At 41.1% G+C, this 18438-nt stretch overlaps 1 protein-coding gene across 2 annotated transcripts; it reads left to right on the top strand.

Moving 5' to 3' along the window:
* The first annotated feature begins 792 nt into the window (after positions 1-792).
* Positions 793-8879, top strand: slc7a4 (solute carrier family 7 member 4). 2 transcript variants are annotated; one of them, XM_069524082.1, is made up of 6 exons: positions 987-1063; positions 2306-2371; positions 2550-3613; positions 4384-5090; positions 5265-5373; positions 6728-8879. In XM_069524082.1, the coding sequence occupies exons 3-6, from the start codon at positions 2632-2634 to the stop codon at positions 6937-6939; spliced, it is 2010 nt and encodes a 669-aa protein (XP_069380183.1). In that variant the 5' UTR covers positions 987-1063; positions 2306-2371; positions 2550-2631; the 3' UTR covers positions 6940-8879. The 2 variants fall into 2 exon arrangements, with proteins under 2 accessions (XP_019949122.1, XP_069380183.1); XM_020093563.2 differs by lacking the exon at positions 2306-2371 and having other exon boundaries at positions 793-1063.
* Positions 8880-18438: the final 9559 nt, after the last annotated feature.

The following is an 18438-nucleotide window of genomic DNA, read 5'->3' as shown; positions in this document are numbered from 1 at the left end:
GAGTTAGCACTGTTTGATTTTGTTCTTATGACAGCAACTGGTCATGTGAACTGTTTAAATATACAGTAATGTTTCTCACTTAAGCTTCTTGCATATGTTATAAAATTATGATTCTCAAACATGTTGCTTTCATATTTAAGGGATAGTTCACCCAAAAATGAAAATCCACTGATCTATATACTCACCACTGTGACAATGGAGGGGTGGGTCAAGTGTTTGAGTTCACAAAACAATTTAGGAGTTTCAGGGGTAAACCGCATTGAAACCAAAACCAATACAATTGAAGTAAATAGTGACCTAATCTTCAAACGTAAAAAAGACCCCAGAAACAAAGAACATTAAATGCCCCCATACTGCTCCTGTGGTGTCATCCTAGTGTCTGTAATGTTCTTGGCCTAAACGTCCGCTGTTATCATCCTCTGGAGCTGCATTTATGTGTGGATCACTGACATTTAGGCCAAAAACATGGTGCAAATGACCTTGATTCGAGTTGAATTTGAATGTCGGGCTCCTGGACACTTGGGTGACATCACAGGAGGCTTTTTTTGTGGTCACCATTTACTTGAATTGTATTGGATTTGGCTGCAACACTCTTTTCCCCTGAAACTCCTGAAATGTTTTATGGACTCAAACACTTCACCCACCACTTCATCTGCATAGTGGTGACTAGATAATGAGTGGATTTTCATTTTTTAACTATGGGTGAACTATCCCTTTAAGGTGCTTAATTCTCTTATATAATTCTGATTCTCAAACGTTTTCACTTTTACATTAAATATATTTTATGCACAGTGAGGCCCGAGGACCTCCAGTGGGCCCATCTGCTGTGGATAATCCCTCCCTGTGTAAAAAGGGTGGGATCTATTACTCAGTCTATGGGTGGGCTGCAGTGGGGAAGCCCCGTCAGTGGCACAGAGGTGACTGCGCCTTTAAGAAGCGTGCTGGCTTTATTCTCGCGCACCTTCTGCTCCATCATCACCAGACGATGCGCCCCAGCAACTTCCAGCAGCAGCAGCAGCAGCGGCAGCAGCGGACCTGCAGCAGATGATCCTGAACCACTGAGGTAAAACCCTCTTCATATCTCCCATGTTACTGCTGATCTCTCATCCCTCTCTCTCTCTTTGTGTGTGAATATATCGCGGATCCCGTCAAATAATCCCACTCCCCTCACGATCGTAAAGTGCGACGTCGCTCCCTGGCAGGCTACACGCAGGAGAGAGGAAGTCTAATGATCCTCACTTCTTATAAAATATTCATTTTCCATTAAACGACGCTTGCTGCAGTGTTGGTCTCCCCGCGGTTACATGTGTGGACATGTGTAGTGGACGTCGATGTTTCAGTGTCTACGAGTCGTGTGTTTTGAGGCACCGGGTTTATTTCTAAAGGGAAATAAAGCCTTACGTAATTAAAACGGAGGCATCCTGCTGTCGCCATATGCCCGTCTGTCTATCTACCGAGGGCTGGGATCTGATGTAGCTCCACCCGAACCAGGAGGATATTTCTGATGAAAAGACTAAACATGTTGTGTGAAGTTAAACAAATCTAATAAATAAGGGCATGTATCTCCATGATCTATCGTTGCTACATTACAAGATCTCACGTTACACACCAGCGATGCCTTTTAGATGACGTGGTCTGTCCCTTCACTGTGATGTTAAGCTTCCATGCGGCACACACTCAGGCCTCGTTAGATAAAACAGAAACGCAAATTCGAAAACTGTCAAATATACCACATCAGAAAAAGACTGACACGTTGGTTTGATATTTACTTTACTTTACTTTTATTTAATCGGACATTCTGCTTGTAAAGACCCTGTTTCTATAACTCATTGGAAAGCAGGTGTTACTGTTATAACCCTATTACAACCGGAAATGTAATATTTCTGTTTCAAATGAAACAAATCATTTATTTATAGAGCGTATTGAGCTTTCTATTCCCTCAACTCTGAAGTAATGACTTCATGAACTTCCTTACAAATAATATTAGAACCATAATAGAAAAAAGTCATCACCTCATCCACGGCTAGCATAGATATATTGTCCAGCACAGTAGTCTTGTAGCCTGATTAATATGAAATTATTATTGAATTATTAATATTGTTATTAATAATTAACCACCTATATATTCCTATTCTAAACTCAGACACAAAAGAAAGTATTGTAATTGTAAAGTAAACTGTTATGATTATGATTGTTATTACCATTATTAATCCGAGCTGCCCTCATTGCTGCTGTTATTATTAATAAGACTGTTGTATATTGTTGTCATTGTACATTTATTGATCAGTACTTTCCATAAATATAGTTGCTGAGCTTGGAAAAGAGTTCTGTCGGCAAAGTGGCGTGGGACAGCTCTTCACTTAGGCCTACAGTACGTGTCCATTAGCAGATCTGAATATAATGTTTTGAGTCCTGCAGACTTACAACAACATGTCAAGCTATACAGCTAAAGCCTTAAGCTGAACCATCATCCAAAAAAGTCAGACCACATAATTCTGCAGTGGCTTGTCCTGTTCTGATTACAAATATGCTTGTGCTGTGTCTTCCAGGTCATCCTTATAGACGGGTAATGGATCCAGTTTCACTGGTATAACACCATACTGCCCTGCTGGCCTGTCTCACTCTGTAGCTATGGCAACTTGTCCAACAGGCTGTGCACCAGCGGTGCGCCTCTGTCAGAGACTGAACCGACTCAAGACACTGGATGATGACATGATGGCCACGTCGCTGAAACGCTGCCTCTCCACCCTGGACCTGACTCTGCTGGGTGTTGGTGGCATGGTGGGCTCTGGCCTTTATGTCCTGACAGGGACAGTGGCTAAAGACATGGTCGGACCTGCTGTCATCATATCCTTCATTTTTGCAGGTTTTGCTTCTTTATTGGCTGCCTTTTGTTATGCAGAGTTTGGAGCACGCATTCCCAAAACAGGATCCGCCTACATGTTTACCTACGTTTCCGTGGGAGAGATCTGGGCCTTTCTCATTGGTTGGAATGTGATTCTGGAGAACATGATTGGTGGTGCTGCTGTGGCACGTGCCTGGAGTGGCTATCTGGACTCCATTTTTAATCATGCCATCCAGAACTTCACAGAGACACACATTATGCAGTGGAACGTGCCCATCCTTGCCCATTACCCTGACCTACTCGCAGCAGGGATCCTAGTCGTTGCCTCATTCTTCATTTCCTTTGGAGTTCAAGTGTCCTCTTACCTCAATCACATCTTCTCCACCATTAGTATGGCTGTCATCATTTTCATACTGGTGTTCGGTTTTGTTCTGGCTGAACCAGCCAACTGGAGCCAGAAAGAAGGAGGCTTCGCACCTTTCGGGTTGTCTGGAATACTTGCAGGCTCAGCCACGTGCTTCTATGCATTTGTGGGATTTGATGTAATTGCATCCTCAAGTGAAGAGGCAAAGAATCCACAGAAAGCTGTTCCCATTGCCACTGCCATCTCCCTTGCACTGGCAGCGACGGCCTACATCCTGGTTTCCACAGTGCTCACACTAATGGTACCCTGGCATACGCTGGACCCCAACTCTGCTCTGGCCGATGCTTTCTTCCGCCGTGGTTACAGTTGGGCTGGAGTAATTGTGGCAATAGGTTCTATCTGTGGTGAGTGTAGACCATTAACTGAGAAGTGCAATTTAAAGCAACACTATGCAACTTTTAATGAGCAACAACAGCAGCCCCTGCAGCCACATGTGGTGATTTATTCTGTTGGGCTCCATGTACAAGTGATTGAGTGATTTTCATGTAGACTTAAACTGAGGGGTAAATATTACCCATGATCCCCAGCTTCCTGAACCACAAAAGCTGCTGCTGTAACAAATTTGCCAAACTCTGTTTTGAACGCTTTGAACTATGTTACCTCACTGGATATTAGAGATGGATCCTAAAGTCTTTTTACCTGATCTACAGTCTGGTATTACGACACAGTCACACATAAACATATGTAAAGCGAGTATCACGGGTCAAAGTTTAATGCAGTTGAACTCTACGTGAAACTCAGCTGCAATGCAGTCTTGCAACTGGAAGCAAAAGTTTTATTCCCCCTCGGCAAAGGTTAACTACTGCTCTATTCACGCATTTGTGACCGTGCCCTGACTCTGATTGTGGCACTGCTACAACAATCAGTCAGTTCCACACTTCCTGCTCACCAAAGTAACATGGAGCAAGAACAGGCTCTGAGGAATGGGAATGAAAGCAGCACCATTCTCCCTATTTCAAGATAGTGTATCATCAAACTCAGTTTCAAGCTTCTATTTTTAGGTTAAAAAGAACACATAGTGTTGCTTTGAATGGCTGTTTGTAAATGTTGTTTATCTGCACTGTGTTATATTTTGTGTTATGTTCTAATCAGGAGTCTCTGTTTCCATTTCTAGCCATGAACACTGTGCTGCTCTGTAATCTCTTCTCCCTCCCTCGGATCGTGTATGCCATGGCAGAGGATGGATTGTTCTTTTCCATTTTTGCGCGTGTCAATCCCATCACCAAAGTCCCTGTCAATGCTATATTGGTGTTTGGAATCCTCATGGCCATCATGGCTCTCATCTTTGACCTGGAGGCCCTGGTTCAGTTCCTTTCCATCGGCACACTGCTGGCGTACACCTTTGTGGCAGCGAGCGTCATTGTGCTACGTTTCCAGCCTGAGAAAAGCAGCTCCAAGGGGACCGCTTCCACATCTCCCAACCCCAATGCCGAGCCTTCCCCTGCCCCTTCAGAGTCCCAGACCATAACGGAGGACAGCGGGGAGCTGAAGCAGTACGAGTCCTTCTCTGATAAACTCCAGCTGGTGGAAAGGCAGAAGACAAGAGAGCGGCGAGGGGTGGGACAGCTGAAGGCCTGCTGGGAGCCATACCTAGGCAGGCTGCTAGGGGACTCTGAGCCGGGCGAGGTGGTGGCCTTTTGTGTGCTGACTCTGATAGTGAGCTCAGTATCCCTCTGCTCTGTGCTTGAGTTTGGTACCAAGCAGCTGCACCTTCCTGTCTGGAGCTTCGCAACGCTGCTGGTGATTTTTAGCATTGCTTACGTCCTCAGCCTGGCGCTTATATGGATTCATGAACCACAGACCAACAGCAAAACATTCCAGGTGAGCCTCTTTATGGATTTTAGTGTTTTAGATAAAGTGTAATATGATGGTTGAGTCTGTCACTGCCCATTACACTACCCATGGCAGCAACAGTTAAATGAAACAACAGTTAATGTCATTTATTTTAAGTCATTTGTATGATTGGAGAATGACTGCCGTTTTATTGTTGTGTAGGTACCTCTGGTTCCATTGACCCCAGGTGCCAGTATCCTCATCAATGTGTTCCTCATGATGAAGCTCAGCCCCCTAACATGGGTTCGCTTCACTGTGTGGATTGCCATAGGTAAGCAGGAACTGGATTTATGCAGAAAACACAATGGACCAAAAACCTAACCCAGCTTTACCACAAACATTAATAGTTTGATTTAAAAAACCAAATAAATGGTTAACTGCAGACATCAGGTATTAAAAATGTATATGCAACCACTAAACAGCATGTTGTGAGGGTAATTGTGGTTATGTAAAGACAAATCAATCATGCACATGTGATGTGTGGCTTGTTATGTCCGTAAGTAGTGTGAATATATTGTTAGAAAGCACCTGCCTCCTGTTGCTTGTGAATGCAATGCACATGTGTGACATCATGCAAGTCAACATGTTCCTAAGTACATAAACCCATTTGTCAGCAAACCTCTGAGAATGCAGATGGTGGTTGAACAGCTTTAAAGCCCTGTCAGAGAGAGGAAATCACTGGGGACGCCTGATTAGCTACATTAGCTTAAGGCTTCGCTGAACCAGTAAACCATTTAAAACCAACTGTCAGACTGCAGCAGGTTAACAAGATGCAACCTCATGGGGAATATTACATTTGAACTATATTACAATCTTTCACACTAACCTTTCCATAGTGGCCATTGCAGAAAAAAAGCATGGGAGTCCCTCAATCGAAAGCATAATAAATATTACACCAGTGCATGGCTGTAAACTGGTTTAGATGTTTAGTTATCTCAGATATGTCAGAAGTTCACTTGATGTTTTAAAAAAATTATCTATTCTATTTTATTCAACAACTATACAGAACACTGAGCATTATTCTCAAACCCCTACCCTTTCCTTATAAACTCAATTTGGGGTGAAACAAAATCCTTATCAATAAAAACAGCAACAAAAGTCAAATTGAATTGAATTCGATGATAAAATTGGGTGGATATATTAAAACACACAGCATTAGACTGCGCTAACACAGTTTTATATAATTTAAATAGGCTGAGTTGCTAACCTGAGACGTTTTTAAACTCAAGGCAAGGCTTGTGATATTGTTTCCTGAGACTATACATAATCTTGTCAAGGCACTGCACTGCACTGCAAGGCAAGACAAATGCTAATTTAAAAAAAACATCATCCATCAATGAGGAGAGGGGAATCAAATTAGTTAAGCATATAAAGCGGTGTCTGTGAATTTAACTTGGGAACTAGTTGAAAATGTCCCATTTGAGAGATTGCCCAGTGAGCAAAGTTCAGGATCTATTGGGAAAGGAAAAAAAGTTGTATAGATGAAAACAATACATATAGTTTGCCAATTAAAAAAATAAAATATGTAAACAGTGATTCCCTCAACTGGAATAACACAAGATCAAACTCCCTCTGAGGTGCTCTTGTGTTTGAGTCATCACAGTTACATGTGTCTCTGTTCCCAGGTCTCTTAGTGTATTTCGGCTATGGGATCTGGCACAGTAAGGAGGGCAGGCGGGAGCTGCAGCCCAAAGACATGGCCGCCCGCTACGTGGTGCTCCCCAGCGGCAGCCTGGTGGAAACCGTGCAACCTGTCCAGCCTGAAGGTCAGGTGGACACCCCGGCGCACCACATCAACGCCGCCTCGACCGCAGAGGAGTACGCAGACAAGAGATGATGTGTGACCAAATATAGTCGTCGTGACAACTGCCTGGTATTATATGATGTCTCCCACTCAAACGCTGTACTATTACTAGTGTAATTTCTGTATCTCATTTCCTTTAGTCTATGACTGGCCCGCCACAGTCTGTACCCGTTGCTCTGCAAATGTAAGCACACCACGGGATAGGACGCACGTTCTCTGTCTGGTTCTGGTTGCTAAGCGTAATTTATATACCTTGTAACATTTGAATGTACAGTAGAGAGCTTTATTACGGTCCCGTGAACTTCTTGCATCAAATTTATGTTACGTCCTCTTAGTCCAGCTCTTTACTCTCAACTTTGCCAGTTTGTCGGCCTCCATGTGCTTGCTCCAGGTTATATATTAAGCTTTCCTTGTGACAAACTGTTCTTTTAGGTACCCAGTGAATATTTTTTTATTCTAAAATGAATCTGGAGCTGGAAAATCAACATTCGCTCAAAATATAACTCGTTAAGAAGACACACCTTTGCAGTTTTGAGGAAACCCTCTCGAGTATCCTAAGGATCCATTTGTTGCATGTTTTTTTAAGTCAAGCAGAGGAATGCAGACTTTTGTGGATTTATGCCTTTTTCTCAAACTCTTACTTCTCCTCGAAGCCCCAAGAGAAACTTGAGGCTCTGTTTATCGACTGCCCTACCTTTAGTGGTTTCTGACATATTATTTAATCCAATATCTGAATATATTCTACGTTTTTACTTTTCTATAATTACTATCAGTTGTTTTGCTCTCATACAGATCTCATTAGTTTTGTGTCTGTGCTACATGGATAAGCCCTACATATTTTTTGCATACCATGTTTAGTCTCTATAAGTAATGTGTTCACCCTTTAATTGGCTGAGCAACATTTTAGTGCTTCACTTAATCTAAATCTCATCCCATGACCCTGTTCCTTCTTGTGTCACTGATTTTGTGAAGGTTTTTCTCACACACCTTTAGACAGCAATCCTTCTCCCTCTCTCCCTGTTGGCATGAGATTATGATATATCAAAGCACATCGATTACAGAGTTTATTATAGTGTTATATTTTATTATATGCTATGTGATTGATTTCCTGAGATAGTTAGATTATTGGATATGTGAGTCAAGCACATGCCTACTGATTGGGACTCTTCACACACACAGGGTACAATTATTGGCAGACACTGGTTATATTAGATCTGAGATGGGCCCCTGTAATCCCAGCAGATTTGCAGCAGTCCCTGTCGCCAGTCTGCAACTTGACCCAGATCAGAGAAAGACACACATGTGAGAACACTTTCATTTTACACCAATAACATTCCCACAGCCTACACACTGTCAATAAATGAACACAGGGCATTATTTTTTAAATCAAAATCATGAATCTTTTTTCTGTTTCTCCTGTTTTGTTTTCATTTCAGTTTGTATTTGCATGTGTTACATAAGAAACCAATGGCCTTAAACATGTTGTAATCAATGCAGAAAGGCTTCCAAAGCTAAAGTAGTCTGTGATATTTATTTGTCTGTTGCATACAAACTCTTATACAGGACTTCACACTTTCTAATTATTAAAACAAAACACAAACATGGACACAGATGTACAGTAGGAGACATTTTGGCATAGTTACAAAAGGAATTTTGTAAAATTTTGCACACCATTTCCTGGTAAATTTGTGTCACAGTTATGCTTTTGATGTTGGAGCTGGTGGAAAACATGAATACTGTGGTGCTTTTTTTAGCTGAACGTTCTCTCACCTCTTTCTTTTGTCTTTTTTTGTGCCAGGTAGCACAATTACAAATAATCCAGTTCTTTTCTTATTCGGAATAGTATTGTATTCTGTACTTGCACATTGAGGTCTCAGATCTTTTTCTGTTATTGTGTACGTCGGTATAAAATGCAACGACCGTGTCATCAATTAAAAATAAATGTTTTGAAGCAGCATTTACAAAAATCTGAATTGTGGAGATATCTGTTTGGCGTGTCTTTTCAAAGAATCGCATCTCAAGTTTTAAAAAGTATCCCTATTATTATAAACATTATTTCTAAATAGCATCAGAGAATATCATAATCACATTAGTCTTGAGGTGGTGTAACATACAATTCCCAAAAAGAAGGAAAGGAAAGCTAAAACTAAAAATGAAAAATATTGAATATTTCACATATGTATGTTTATTGGTTGGTTTGTTTGTTTGTAAGCAAAAACATATTACCAAGAAAAGAACCTGAATTTTGGTGCAGATCAGGGGGCATATCCAGAGTTTTTTTTCTTCAACATTGTGAGCTTCGTTGATTCCTCAGAGAATAATACATAGATGTACATGAGAAAAACCCGACATATTAAGACCAATATTTATGAGTGTGTGGAATTTGGTGCACGATAAAAAAAACTGATCTAGTTAGTTTAAATGTGGTTTTATATCTTTGTTCAAACCATTTGAAAAAATACAAGGCAAGGTTTCGAGTCATAAATTCCTGGTCACAACAGCGCTCTCTGGTGGAGTTTACAGTTCACTCACAGCTCATTCTTGTGAAAGGTGAGAGGCAGGACACAAGACTGCTTGTTTGGATGGAGAGCAGGGACGTGCGCAGACATTTTGGGAGGAAGGGACTCAAGTGAGCAAAAGGGCACTTATTATAATTATTTATTTACAAAACACTTTTAAACAAATAAGTAAATATAGTAGCACATCTCTGACTTACGTATGTATCAATTTATGTATTCCCTCACACACAGGAAGTAAAAACTTTCAAAACTGCTAATAATGTGTCTATGATTTTTGCACATGACAATAATCCTGTGAATTATTGTGTTGGTATTATAATAAATAAAACTTCAAAAGCAACAATAATCTTAACACAAAATTGAAAAAGATTGTTCTCAAACACAAACCAACCTATCCTCTAAACTACAAAGTAAACCTATGTTTAGTTGCAATAATTAGGCGTAGTGAATTCTGCTCTCTGCTCCTACTCATTTTGTTCATTTTACTGGGAAAAAAACACTGCACAAAATCTACTGAGAAAATGCAAACATACAGCAACTTTATTGAAAGAATTACAAAAAAAGCCTTGGACTTTGATATAAATATAAATATGAATAGTAAATATGTTTTGGCATAACATTTTTCTCATCTACATCTATGAATTATGATATAATATGGAGTAATATTATTAGATATAATATTAGTAATATTCTGCAATTAAACTTGTTGAACATAAACAACAGTATTTACTGTTCATGTTTAAGCTTTCTTGCCGCATTCAATATATTAAATATATTCTCCTTTACATCCTCTCTCTAAGCTTTGAATTTGACTTCAGGAGACTCGAAAATCTAATATTTGTTTTTTTCTGGTTAAGTCCTTTAAGATAGTTTTAAATACTACTTATTATATATTATTACAGTGTAAATGTTGGATTGCTCCAGATAACTTTTATAAACTGCACAGAGTTTGGTTGGATAATTGTTATTTTATCCATATGGTTTTATTATAGAGGCTAATTGTAATAACTGCAATCACCTGACCACAGGTAGCACATAGACACCCTCTTTGTTGGAGAGATTATCAACCCAAACAAATGATGATGGGAACATTTTGTGTCGCTCAAGCACAGCTGCTGCATCACGTATAAAACACATAAAAACTTCAATCTGTGTCTTTCTTCACTTTTATGACTTTTGGAAAGCAAACAAAAACTGTTTTTTTCAATAATTGTTTTTGAAGCAAGACAATACCAGGACATGAGTTTATCCACAGTTATTTTTATTTTTTATTTAACAAATACAATACATTTGGAGACGGTTGTGTATTTTGACTCTTCTCCATTTGACTGAGCACCAGAGCATTTTTACAATCCCTTATCACATTCAGTAGAACAGCAATATATTTGTCTTTACATATGTAACTCAGCGGGCAGCACGGTCAAGCAGCGGTTAGCACTGTGACAGCAGAAATGTTCCTAGTTCTAATCCCAGTTTGGCCTTGGCCATTCTGTGTGGAGGCAACATGTCCTCCTGATGTCTGTGTGGGAGACATGGAGAGTAGAGGTTAATTGGAGACACTTATTGTTTGTTACCCTGCTGGCAAACTGTTCAAGATGTACCCTGCCTCTAATGTCAACTGGGAATGGCAACCCTCAAGGATTAGCAATATAGATATTGGATGGAGAAATAAACCAACCATTCTAAACCTCTTTTTCTGATGTATCATATAAGTGAGGCTTTCTCTGTAGTATCTGGCATCATGAGTTGTCCACGTTGGTTATTCACTCATAAGGTTAGCATTTGAACATTGACAATGAAAATTGGTTATAAACAGGTTGTTTTAAATGGATTAAAAAAGTAACACATCAGCCAAAATTAAAATATAATGTGCTATGTGTGACCAACTGCTTATTCATCTCTGGATGGTCCGTCACATTATTGGAAATAGTATGAGTAAGGTTGCAACATTATGTCCCAATTGGAGATCAGCCATGCTGCACTGCTGCTGTACCTGTGGAACAAAGAAGGAATTAACAATTAAGCCACAGTCTCACTAATTCCAGCTCTGTCCAACAATCAATATATAAAAGCTCCAAAGACTCCAGGAAGAGACACTGTCCTACCATGAATAGCAGTCGTCCACAGGAGGAAAACACAAATGGTGGCCACGTCACAGCCCCAGCCCCATTACAGTGTCCTCTCCATGCAGTCTCTCTGAATCTTCATCTGACGTGGCTGGCGGGAGGGGTGCATGGACCGGTTCACGTGTGAAAACAAAGCCTTTGCAGGGACTGGAGAATATGCTCTGCCTTTTGGGTGAGGATAAATCCATATTTAGGCCCAAAAAATGCCCCTCCACAGTCAGGAGTTTCAAGCTCAGAAACAGCGTTGAGTGCCTGTTCCTTCTTTGAGAGCTTGGAATAAGGCATCTCATCCTCCTGCTGGCTCTCACGTTTTCTCTTTCTGTGGAAAAACATGAAAGACACAGAAAGCATGAATTACCAATGTGTAAAACTGTGAGGAAAGAAAAGAACATGAAAGCATCTCAATCAAATAAATATAAATTCATGACAGACAAGGTGACTGTGAACTAGTCAGACAGACTTACTGTGAGTGGCAATGGTTCATAGGAGAAGGAACTCTGTCTCCTGGAGCGCCGTAAATCACCTTTCCATGGCTACATAAACACAATCAGACACATTAGAAGACAGATGCAAACAGAGGCTCAGAGGTGTGTTTGTGTGTGTTTACATTAATGTGTGTGATACTTACAATAATCCAATAGGAGCCAGCCTCACCTCCAGGTGTTTCGTCACTGCTGGCACATTGTTGAACTGGAGACAAGAACAGACACAAAATTAGAGATAAGACAAACTGCATCCTCTGTGTCATCTGTCCCCTTGGTGTCAGAGAGTTAGAACCACAACCTGTTAGTTATAATAGTTTTCATCCAGGATCGTATCACTGCCTCATCCATAAGCAAGTCAGACACTATGCTGAGCCTTTATAATCAGTATCAAAGTCCCCGTCTCTTCTCTGCCCATTGAAATACTCCTTATTCACCCAGTAATGAAATGTAACAGAGTACTTTATATTAACCAAAGTAAAAGTAAAGTCACATTATTAAAACCTACTCGCCAATAAGTAAAGTAGGACATTAAAATATTTGAATAAATATATTTGGTCAGAAGTATAAATGCATGTTTATCTGTATGTATATATATATTTAGTATTTTTATAAATGCGATTTAAATTTTATTTTGGTAAATTATTTGTTTTTATATATTTCTATTATCTATTTGGTATATATCCTAATGCATATATCAATGCTGAACTGGTGTCTTTGTAAGGTTAAGTGTATTTATATTTGACAGCTGTAAGGCTCAGAAGTTGATATAATTTATATTATATTAATTTACTAAAAATGCATTTATAATGTTATAATTTACATCAGTTAACTATTTACATATTTATGTTACACATTTATTATATTATATATTTACATGTTTAAATATTTACAAGTGCATCTGCAGACAGTTAAGATAGTCTGTTGAATCTGCATTTCTGATTCCCTCAAGTTTACCTTAATTGAAGTCCTAGATTCTGATTGGTTAGGTCAGTCACGTGAGTAGTGCGAACCAGGAAGTGAAGAATGTCGTGAAGTCTGGAATAGAGTAAAGTGCTGCTTGAGAAAGTTATCCGTCTCCATCCTGCCGCTTCTTCTTATACAGAGTGATCCAACCACCACACACCGAACCCTCACATTACATTTGATGGCAGCGTGGTGTTATTTTGGTGGTTTTCGCGCATTTGGTAAGTTTTATTCCCCTAAACTGTGGATGTAGTCACTTTTGTGCCATCTGGATTTTTTTACACTCATGGTGGGCAGCGGATTAACTGAAAACTAGTTTGGAGATACTGAGGACTTTTGCAGTAAAAAAAATTATCTACTTTCCGTGATTTTTGAACTGGACATTTTGTCACCATGTCGGATGATGAAAGTAAAGCTGGGCTGCAGTCTTCTCCCTCTCAACGCCGACTGGATGCTATAAGGCCAGGTGCTGCCTCTCTAGCCACACATTCTGTCTCCAGTTCCCTGAAAATTGATCTTCCACCTGCTTTTAAAGGTGATGGGACTGAATCTTTCACAAGTTGGTCTCAATGCTTTTAAGTGGCAGTGCAGGCTATGAGTTCAACTGATGCAGATTTGTCTCCAGTGATGGCCTCCGTCCTCCCTACTCGCCTAGCAGATGCTGCGTTTCTGTATTGAGACAGTCTTCCTGCTTCAACCCAGAGGGACTATGATTCAGGGAAGGAGAAACTCAGAGATGGTTTTGGACCAAAGTACTCCCTATCATTCTTCCAGACTCATGTGAATGCTCGACCTCGTAAACCAGGTGAGAGTTTGGATGTGTACAGTGCAGACATCATACGTCTTGTACTTGAAGCTTTTCCCAACTACGACCACAATGCACTAGAGGCTGACAAATGTCGCTGCTTGTTGCTGGCTTAGACCTGAACTTACAGTCAAAAATCCATGAGATGGGTGCTGAGGATCTGGTAGATGTCGTGCATATCGCCAGCCGCTGTGAGAGAGCATGTCGCCACACACTCAACCTTCAGAACACGTAGCTATGGTTCGTCCTAGACCTCCTGATGACAAGCTTCTACATGCAGTTGAGCAGCTGACTCTTACCGTCGACAGCTTAAAGAGTGAAGTACAGCAATTACGAGAGAAATGCGGTTACCCAGCTCAGCGTGTGAACTCCAGGCCTGACATATTTTCCTCCAACGAGGCTCGATACAGTGCATGCAGTGTCTCTCCACAACCCTACCATAACAGACAGTGCAGAGACTATTACTCACCTGAGCAGTATTATGGTCGTGATCCAGATTCCTGCTATGAACGTCGTCCTCCTTCCCCTGTTCATCAGAGAAACTGTGAGTGGCACGACAATGACAAACGTGACCGGCACTACTCTCCATCACGCCAATCCAATCAGTACTTCAGTTATGGTCGCCATGAGGATGATGACAGAAACAGATACCGACGCAGTCCTAGTCCTGCTCTACAGAAAAACAACGATGGAAGTCCACACACTAGAGGCAGTGTTTGCTTCCAGTCTCCTGAAAGACATCCACACTCTGGTTCCAACCAACAGGGAAACTTCCATTAGCTCCTGTTGAGGGGCAAACATCACCTACTGTTTCACAACCCCCGAATGATTCCCCAAAGTTAATGCCTGATAATGACTCACAACTTGATGACTCTGTTTCTTCTACCATCTTAGCTATTGTTGAAGGCATTGAAGTGTGCACTTGAATTGACTCTGGTTCTTTTGTCTCCATTGTAAGCGAAGATTTTCGAAATTCTCACCCAGCGTTAAAGAAGCGCCCCATGACACCCTCCTCTCTGCCAGCTCGCTCAATCAATGGTGGGCCTGGACATCTTAGGCAAGTTAATGATTGGAATCAGACTTGGAAAGCAGGTATGGCAACAGGACGTTGAAGTTCTCAGAGGTGCTTACCAGCCAGTCATTCTTGGTTTTGATTTTCTGCAGAAACACCATGCCCTCCTTGACATCAAAAACAAAGTGTTGCAACTTTGGGACACAAAAAATTCCTCTCTTGCCCAAAGGACATGAAGTGGCCGCCTGCTGTAATGTGTCTGTACTAGCGCCCACTAAGATTCCAGCTATGAGTGAAACCCTCATCACAGCCTGTGTGTCAGCAGCTACACCTGCTTCCCCCATGCCAACTGACTACTGTGGTGTTCTCATGCCCAACCCATCCTGTGACATTGTTGTGGCATATTCTCTCAGTGAGGTTCAAAATGGCACAACTATTATTAGAGTCTTAAATCCCTCCAGAGATGACATTGAGCTGCATTCTGGACAACACCTTGGTGAGTTTCATTCTGCTTCATCTGTTGACATCATATCAGCTGAAGAGACATGTTGTGCAGCCTCACCTGTACATGATATAGCTCCACCTGTACAGATAAATTAAAGTAACCTGTCACCTTCCTAAGTTCAGTCTCTGAAATCACTGCTTCAGAAATACTCAGCAGTATTCACCAAACACTCAGAGGACAGAGGTCGCACAAGCATCATCAAGCATCGAATCCACACTGGTGATGCCACTCCAATTAAACAGAGAGCCTACAGAGTGACACCAGAACAGAGAGCTGAAATACAGACTGAAGTTGAAAAACTGTTAAAGGCAGATGTCATTGAAGAAAGCTATAGTCCCTGGGCTGCACCAGTTGTTTTGGTGCGCAAGAAAAATGGCATATGGCGTTTCTGTCTGGACTACAGAAAACTCAATGTGGTGACAAAGATTTCCACCCTCTTCCAAGAGTCGACGACGCACTGGATGCTTTGTCAGGCTCTGCCTGGTTCTCCACAATGGACCTGCAACATGGTTATTGGCAAGTTGAGCTGGATGAGAAAGATCGTGAAAAAACAGCATTCACAACAGGCAGTGGACTTTATCACTTCAATGTTATGCCAATGGGTCTTACCAACGCTCCAGCCACAAGCCAACGCTTGATGGAAATGGTACTTCGTGGCCTCCCATGGAAAACCTGCCTAGTGTATTTGGAAGATGTCCTCATCTACAGCCGCTCATTCAGCGAACATCTGAGGAGGATAAATCCATATTTAGGCGAAAAAAATGGATGCGACTAAAGAGGAGATGGAGAGCCCGTCATCGGCAGCGATCACTTAAAAGACCCACTGGTCCACACTCCTACCACAGTCGTCCTCACAGGGGGCGCTCATGGGGTGAGGAGAGGAGAATCGTTCGTAGTGTTTGGAAGAAGGGTCCGGATCAAGAAGATGCGAGGCTGCTGCAGTCGACATATGAGAGGCTGCAAGAGCAACATAATGGTCTTGGGTGGCTCAATGACACTCTGGATACCTCACCCTCATCCTTTTTATTTAGTGTTCAATTTCGTAGGTCAACGTTCAATGTTTCAAGTAATTGATAATGTATGCACAGGGGGTGGGATTCTCTTAGAAGTTGTGCTGGATCATGCACAAATAACTGATAGATTCTATAAAGCTCTGTTTTATGTTTTAATTTGAATATTTTAAGAAAAAATAAAAGATTTTACAAATAAAATACTAACCTCAGTAAAGCACATACCTCTGTCAGGGCCATAATTTCCCTCTCATTACTGCTTTCAATGTGTCCCAAAGAATGACCAGCAAGACCCCTGTATCATTTAAGACTAGATAATTGTTGATGTCCCCATTCAGTGTCTCACTTATTTTAGGGTCATTAGGTATGTTTGAATTTAATTTCCATAGCCTTTTCCTTACTTTCATTTCCAGAGTTAGAGACAGGGGAATTGGGCTATGGTCTGACATAGCCAGACCATATATTATATATGTTATTAATAACAGAATGTCTTACTTAGAACGAAGTAACGGAAAAAGTGAGCATGAAGTAGGGAGAAGGTGTCTTTTAGCTCTATATAGGATGCAAAATGAGTCTGCAATAGTAGACAGTCCCCTGTCCTTCCAGTAAATAGTCCTTCCGGCCTGATCAGATGGAGATGGAATCAAATTATGGTTAAAACAAATAGGAGAATGTAACAAACTTTAGGAGCTTGAATTACCATTTTTATATATAATTTTTTATTTTAACTGAATTTTGGAGAAGAAAATTGTCCTCAACTAGATGCATTGGATAATCCGTAGAAGAAAGCAGGAGAGCTGACAGAGAGCTGTTTCTTGGAGCATTCAATTCCATTGCCATCTTCTCCTGAGCCCCCTGTGTCTCGACTGCAGCGACAGTGTCAGCTGCAATCTTTTCCAGAGCCTCCTGTGTCTGGACAGGGAGAAGGAACTCTGTCTCCTGGAGCCCCGTAAATCACCTTTCCTTGGCTACATAAACACAATCAGACATATTAGAAGACAGATACAAACACAGGATCAGAGGTTTGTTTGCATTAATGTGTGTGATACTTACAATAATCCAACAGGAGCCAGCCTCACCTCCAGGTGTTTCGTCAGCTTCACTGTTGGCACATTGTTGAACACAAGTTAAATCTGGATATATAGATGTGTCATGATGTCAAGAATTATAGTTAGAGAAAGGTTTTAGAAGTGTGGTCATAGACACAGCTGGATGAGGTTTGTGTGACACTGAGAGTCTCAAACCTACAGAGCAAAGACACATACCTTCTTTTCAAATTTGGGGTGAAGGGCTCCACAGTCAGGAGTTTCTGGCTCAGCAACAGCGCTTAGTGTCTGTTCTGTCTTTGAGAGCTTGGAATAAGGCATCTCATCCTCCTGCTGGCTCTCACGTTTTCTCTTTCTGTGGAAAAACATGAAAGACACAGAAAGCATGAATTACCAATGTGTAAAACTGTGAGGAAAGAAAAGAACATGAAAGCATCTCATTCAAATAAATATAAATTCATGACAGACAAGTGACTGTGAACTAGTCAGACAGACTTACTGTGAGTGGCGGTGGTTCATAGGAGAAGGAACTCTGTCTCCTGGAGCCCCGTAAATCACCTTTCCATGGCTACATAAACACAATCATACACATTAGAAGACAGATACAAACAGTAGCTCAGAGGTGTGTTTGCATTAATGTGTGTGATACTTACAATAATCCAATAGGAGCCAGCCTCACCTCCAGGTGTTTCGTCAGCTTCACTGCTGGCACATTGTTGAACTGGAGACAAGAACAGACACAAAATTAGAGATAAGACAACCTGCATCCTCTGTGTCATCTGTCCCCTTGGTGTCAGAGAGTTAGAACCACCACCACACATATTTATACCTAACCCAGCCTTGTGTAATCTCTGTCCTGATCTTAATATTGACCTCCTGAACATGATGAACCAAAGATGAATAATATCTGTAACCTGTAGTTGCTCTGTGGTGTTTCCCAGAACTCCTGCCCTCTAAGACTAAAGCACAGCACTATCACTGACACCACTGATTCTTTAATCAACCACAGAAGAAATCAATCATGCACAGTTTTTACAATTTAATGAATGAAGAATTTCTTC

Source organism: Paralichthys olivaceus, chromosome 4, assembly GCF_024713975.1.
Source record: "Paralichthys olivaceus isolate ysfri-2021 chromosome 4, ASM2471397v2, whole genome shotgun sequence".
NCBI classification, from domain to species: domain Eukaryota; kingdom Metazoa; phylum Chordata; class Actinopteri; order Pleuronectiformes; family Paralichthyidae; genus Paralichthys; species Paralichthys olivaceus.
Note: the sequence above shows the minus strand (reverse complement) of the source record. Positions and strands in the feature narration are given on the sequence as shown.

What these genes read in the sequence shown, in the direction of transcription:
- slc7a4 (XM_020093563.2), top strand. Translation starts at nt 2,632, where the DNA reads ATGGCAACTTGTCCAACAGGCTGTGCACCAGCGGTGCGCCTCTGTCAG. An exon ending in GGCAATAGGTTCTATCTGTG is followed by an intron (nt 3,614 to 4,383) that starts GTGAGTGTAGAC and finishes TTCCATTTCTAG; the next exon opens with CCATGAACACTGTGCTGCTC. An exon ending in CCAACAGCAAAACATTCCAG is followed by an intron (nt 5,091 to 5,264) that starts GTGAGCCTCTTT and finishes ATTGTTGTGTAG; the next exon opens with GTACCTCTGGTTCCATTGAC.